Below are 5549 nucleotides of genomic sequence, written 5' to 3'. Positions count from 1 at the left end.
CAGTCCACCCCACGTGGCCCACAGGGTCCTGGCGCTGGAGCCCCCAGGGGCAGGGAGGCAGCCCCTGCGTTTCCCAAGGGGCTTTCCCAGGAATTGAAAAGGCGAGGCGGGGACCCTAGGCTCACAAGCACTGTGAAAGGACCCCTGCTCCCGGACAGGAGGGACCTGAGGTCAGGGGGCAGGGGGCAGCTTCGCTGGGGACCCTTTTGCATAGTTTGAATTTTTCACCGTGGGTGTGGAGAACTTACAGCGGACAAAACAAAACATTTAGGAAACAGGCAGAGGGAAAGGACAGGGCGGGGACGCTGAGGGGGCCTCACACAGTAGCAGCCCCTCCCACCCAGAAACCGCCGAGTCCTGTGGATCCTCAATGCTCGCAGCAGAGGGGGGTCCCAGGTAAGTATCTGAGGCTCAGAGAGGTCGAGTGATCTGAGTGAGGCCACACAGCAAGAGACGGGGTCCCCAGGGATGCCGCCCTACCTTCTGCAGCTGTGTCCTCCCTTCCCGGTGTCTGACATCTGTTTCTGCCCAGGCTTGGGCTCCACTCCATGTGGCTGGCTGCAGACATGGCCACAGCCCACAGAGCCCCTGGACCCCAACCCTGACTCCCACCCAGGGGCACGCAAGAACAGAGCTCTCTGCAGCTAAGTCAATGGGACTTTATTAAGGGCCTACTGGGTGCTGGGGTTACTGCTCCAGGACTCCCAGGGACATTGGGAGCTGAACCCCCTCCACACCCCATCTCTTGGGGCTCCCAGGACCTCTCACTCCCTGCCCCTAATTCTACTCAGTACATTTCATCTCAGCCTTTGTGGGGCCCTCCTGAGTGCCTGCTCCTTGCTGGTTACAGGTGACCCTATGAGTGGGACATGGCTCAGCAGATAGAGGTGGAGGGAGCAGTCAGGGAAGGCTTCCTGGAGGAAGAGTATGCCTAAGCGAGGATTAAGGAGTGGGTTGGAATGTGGGGGTTGTGTGGGCCGTGTGCAGGCTGTCGCGCATCAATACAGCCCAGCCTGCTGGGCAGTGGGAGCTGGGCAGGAGTCCTAGGGAGCCATGGAAGGCTAGAAAGGGCAGAGGGGCATGGCCCGACCCGAGTTAGGGTCCAGGAGGGGCCTCGACTGGGCCAGGTGTGTGTGAAGAGTGCCCTGAGGCCCCTGGGACACAGTGGGGTCCTCCTGCCTCCTACATCCGGCTAGGGCCCCAGAGCAGCAGGCCACCGAGAGCAGTGAGCAGCGCCAGGGTGACAAGAGTTGGCTGCAGGGCATGGGCCCCGTTGGCATTGCACAGGTCACTGGAGCAACACGTGATGTTCTTCTTGCCCAAGTAGTAGTTCTGGGAGTCCTCCACACAGTGCGAGGTGCAGCCCTTGCTAATGACGGTCAGGAAGCCAACAGCACCTGGGGGTGGGGGCCGCTCAGCTAGGGCTGGGTCCTGGGTGTTCACCCACCCGGCCTTGTCTCAGCTCCCATGGCCCTCTTCCTGTCCTGACTGAAACTCTAGAGTCATCCCGGTGACTGCCTCAAGACTACCAGCAGTGCGAGGGCAGGCGCTTGGGCTCATCTGTATCCACATGCCCAAGGCAGCCAGACCTTCTGCTGGGCACTAGACATGCCTAATGAATGGGTGAATGCAGGGATGGATGGATGGATTGATGGATGGATGGATGGATGGATGGATGGATGGATGGATGGATGGGTGGATGGATGGATGAATGATGAATGGGTAGGTGATACAGGCAGATGGATGGGTGGATGGATGGATGGATGGATGGATGGATGGATGGATGGATGATGGATGGGTAGGTGATACAGGGGGATGGATGGATGGATGGATGGATGGATGGATGATGGATGGATGAATGCAGGGATGGATGGATGGATGGATGGATGAATGATAGATGGGTAGGTGATACAGGGGGATGGATGGATGGATGGATGGATGGATGGGTGGATGGATGGTAGATGGACAGATGAAGGGTGATGTGTGGACAGACAGACAAGGGATAGGTGGGGGGGGATGAACAGATGGGAGACAGAGCAGCTGTATCCACGGGTGGATAGATGAACAAGTGGCCAGGTGCACAGAGGATGAGCAGTTCAGTGGTGGAGACCTAAACCCAGGTGCTTTGAGTCCCTAGCAAGGCAGGGAAGGAGAGGGCAAAAGGCGGGGCAGAGCCACACCCAGCCCGGGGCGGGGTGGGACGGTGGGAGGGAATCTGGGCAAGGCCGCGCGGAGGACTCGGAGCGGGGGCGGCAGGGCCACTCACGGATGCGCTCGGTCCAGCATTGGGTATCAGAGCCGGTGCAATTCTCCACGTGCAGGCAGTTCTGGTTGCTCACCTGGGCCTCGCAGGAGTAGCACTGCAGGGCACCGCCTGGGGGGTGGGGGTGTGCTCAGAGGCTGCCCTCCCACAGAGCGGGAAGGAGCCTCATTTTCTTGTCTGGTCTGTCACACGTTCCAGGCTGCTGGGAACGTGCAGGAGCACAAGAGGCTGCCGCAAACTGGGACATCCTCACGGGGAGGGCACTACGCTCATCAAAGCCCACCCGGGAAGGCTCCAGTGCCCGCTTCCTGTCATGGCGTCTGGAATCCACCAGTAGTGCCCCAGCCCACCCCTCCGGGTTTTAAAGCCCTGTTAAAAAGCCTATGGTTCATGGGGCGCCTGGGTGGCTCAGTCGGTTGGGCGGCCGACTTCGGCTCAGGTCATGATCTCGCGGGTCCGTGAGTTCGAGCCCCGCGTCGGGCTCTGTGCTGATGGCTCGGAGCCTGGAGCTTGTTTCAGATTCCGTGTTTCCCTCTCTCTGACCCTCCCCCGTTCATGCTCGGTCTCTCTCTGTCTCAAAAATAAATAAACGTTAAAAAAAAAAATTTTAAGCCACCTTTCTTTTTTTTTTTTTTTTAATTTTTTTTTAATGTTTTTTATTTATTTTTGGGACAGAGAGAGACAGAGCATGAACGGGGGAGGGGCAGAGAGAGAGGGAGACACAGAATCGGAAACAGGCTCCAGGCTCCGAGCCGTCAGCCCAGAGCCCGACGCGGGGCTCGAACTCACGGACCGTGAGATCGTGACCTGGCTGAAGTCGGACGCTTAACCGACTGCGCCACCCAGGCGCCCCTAAAACCACCTTTCTTAAAAAAAAAAAAAAGCCTATGGCCCAAGAGGGAAGGGGGTGACGCACCCCGGGGTGGGAGCTGGCTCACCCCACTTGGCAGCCAGCCCAGCTGGGCACGGGGCAGGTGGGTGCAGGGTGGGCAGACCTGCTCACGTCCTTCCATCGCTGTCCCTAATAGCCTGTGCAAACCCCACCCAGCCTCCCAGGCCTCCCTGGTGCTGTGTGATCGGCATGGGCCCCGGGCTGGGTCCTGCTCTGTCCCTGGGAGTAGCGGCCCCAGCTGTCACACGATGTTTCCTCCGATCAAAACAATGGTGGAGCTGGGATCCAAGTCACCCAACTGCAAGCAGGCCCCGTGCTGCCAGCCCTGTGCTCGGGCACCACACACACCAGCGGACCTCCAGCAGCCTGTCGGGCCACTGTCATGATCCCCACTCTCTAGCAGAGGAAGCTGAGGCTCTGAGAGGTTTAGCGATTACCCAGGATGGGAAGAGACCGAGCTAGGCCTGGAGTCCACACCAGAGCAGCGAAGGCCCACACCTGCCCCCCCCCCGGGTGTCTCCTGTCCTTGCTGCCCACAGTGGACCCCAGGGCTGGGCCTGGGGAGGGGACCTAGGTCCTCTGAGGACAAACCTCAGCCCTCTCCCGGTTCACTCTTCCCTCCTGCCTCTGCGGCACTTCCTAACTTGAGGCTTTTTGCCCCTGTGCTTCCTCTCTACTCTCCAGGCTCTCAGTGCCTCCCTTGTCCATCTGCCCTCCGAGCGCCAGGCCCTGCGCACCGCAGTCAGGAGAAGAGCCCCGCGTGCCCTGCCCGCTCTGGGTGAGCCATTACTCCATCCTGGCTGCACCGCGAGCCGCCCCAGAGGGGGACGCGGGCAAGGACAAAAGTCCCTTCTTCCTGCCGCCGCCTCCGCTTCCTTCCACCTGACCTCCCTGCTCCCTGTCCCCCTCCTCCACCTCCTCTCTCTCTGTCCTTCCAAGTGGGTGCTCTCTCTGAGGGCCCCCCGGTCTCCCTGGATTGCCCCCACCCCAGCCCTGTTTCCGTGGCCCTGTCCCGGGCTGGGGGAGTTCTCACTTGGCTGCAGGGCCAGGCCGATGGCCAGCAGGGTGAGGACGACAGCCTTCATGGTCACCAGCGGGCAGCGGTGGCGTGGACCTCGGGGTGGCTTTATATCGCTTCGGCTGGCAAGGCGGAGGCTCCACTGCCCACTGTCAACACGGACGGGTTCCCCGCGGCCAGCAAGCACCACGGGTAGATCCCAATCTCCACCCGCCCAGCCAGGCTACACCCCGCCACTCCCTCTGTCCTCCCGTCTGCTTCCGGAAGGCAGAGCCTGCCCAGGGCAGGGGCCGCCCTCCCCACCTGTGGCCATTTCTTAGCCACCCCAGGGCGAGGTGCCAGGCTAAGCCTCTGCCCACCTCACACCAAGCGGTGAAGCCAGAGAAGGGTGTGACCACCTTGTCCAAGGTGGAGGGCGACCTCCCTGGGCCTGTGGTGCTCCTAGGACTCCTGGTCCCACAGGAGCGACAGACCTTGGATGGGTGCAAACAAGAAGTGCCTCGGGAGAGGGCCGCTCTGGGAAGTGCCCCGGAGGCTTGGGGGTGGGGGGCTGGCACGGCCAAAGTGCACTGTCGTGCTGCATCGGGCTGGGTGCAGGCTCACCCCTCGTGACCTTACTTAATCCCCATACAACATGGAGCTTTAGCTGCAAGAGAGGCGGGGAAACGCAGTAGGAGGAGGAGGGGGGTGGCAGAAGGCAGGACATTGCCTGCACGCCAGACCCACTCTCCCCCTGTCTGTGTCCTGGGGTCCCACAAGGGTCCCAAGGGCTTCCCCTGGCTAGTGACGTGAGGGCGGGAGGTTCAGAGGCCAGGCCATCTCTCCTGCTGTGCCCTGACCGAGGGGTGCTCTGTGCAGTGAGTGGCTGCATCCCCATGGGCCAGCCTGCTCCCCTCCTGCTAGCCCTGCCTGGCCTGTGCTGACTGTTCTGTGCCCTCACCCCTCCAAGCCCAGGGGCCCAGTGGCTTCCTGCTGCTGTTGGCCTGGGGCCCATTCTCGGTCCCCATTGTCCCTCCAAACTTGCCCCTCCCTTTGTAAACAGTCTCCCTGTGACTCCTTGGAATGTCCCTCAGGTGCCGGCAGGTACAAGCCATGCCCACTGCCTGCTGACCCCAGTGTGTCTGGGGGGGGGGCGGTGAGGGGCCCCTCCCATGAGGGGAGAGGACCTTTCACTTCCTGATGCCCTCCTGGCCCAAAGATGGCATCTCTGACCTCACTTTACCATCTGACCTCATGCCCTTGGGCTCCTCCCTGGGAGGAAGCCCCAGGATAGAGCAGGGGCCGTGCCGTGGTGCTGGCAGGTCGCTCCCGGGGATGTGTCATCTCCCAGCCCTCTGGGACAGGGACAGGGGTGGGGGTGGGGGTGGGGGGGCGAG

At 61.5% G+C, this 5549-nt stretch overlaps 1 protein-coding gene across 1 annotated transcript; it reads right to left on the bottom strand.

Moving 5' to 3' along the window:
* Positions 1-639: 639 nt before the first annotated feature.
* Positions 640-4417, bottom strand: PSCA (prostate stem cell antigen). Its single transcript, XM_058699961.1, has 3 exons — positions 4189-4417; positions 2267-2374; positions 640-1397 (listed from the first exon to the last, which is right to left on the bottom strand). The coding sequence occupies exons 1-3, from the start codon at positions 4238-4240 to the stop codon at positions 1183-1185; spliced, it is 375 nt and encodes a 124-aa protein (XP_058555944.1). The 5' UTR covers positions 4241-4417; the 3' UTR covers positions 640-1182.
* Positions 4418-5549: the final 1132 nt, after the last annotated feature.

Source organism: Neofelis nebulosa, chromosome 14 (assembly GCF_028018385.1).
Source record: "Neofelis nebulosa isolate mNeoNeb1 chromosome 14, mNeoNeb1.pri, whole genome shotgun sequence".
Taxonomy (NCBI): domain Eukaryota; kingdom Metazoa; phylum Chordata; class Mammalia; order Carnivora; family Felidae; genus Neofelis; species Neofelis nebulosa.
The sequence above is the reverse complement of the archived record's forward strand: the minus strand, read 5'-3'. Positions and strand labels throughout refer to the sequence as shown.

Excerpts from the sequence above, each read along its gene's own strand:
- PSCA (XM_058699961.1), bottom strand. The coding sequence starts at position 4,240 with ATGAAGGCTGTCGTCCTCACCCTGCTGGCCATCGGCCTGGCCCTGCAG. Across the intron at positions 2,375-4,188 it reads CGGCCTGGCCCTGCAGCCAA|GCGGTGCCCTGCAGTGCTAC; the intron begins GTGAGAACTCCC and ends CCCACCCCCCAG. Across the intron at positions 1,398-2,266 it reads ATGCTGGACCGAGCGCATCC|GTGCTGTTGGCTTCCTGACC; the intron begins GTGAGTGGCCCT and ends CCCCACCCCCAG.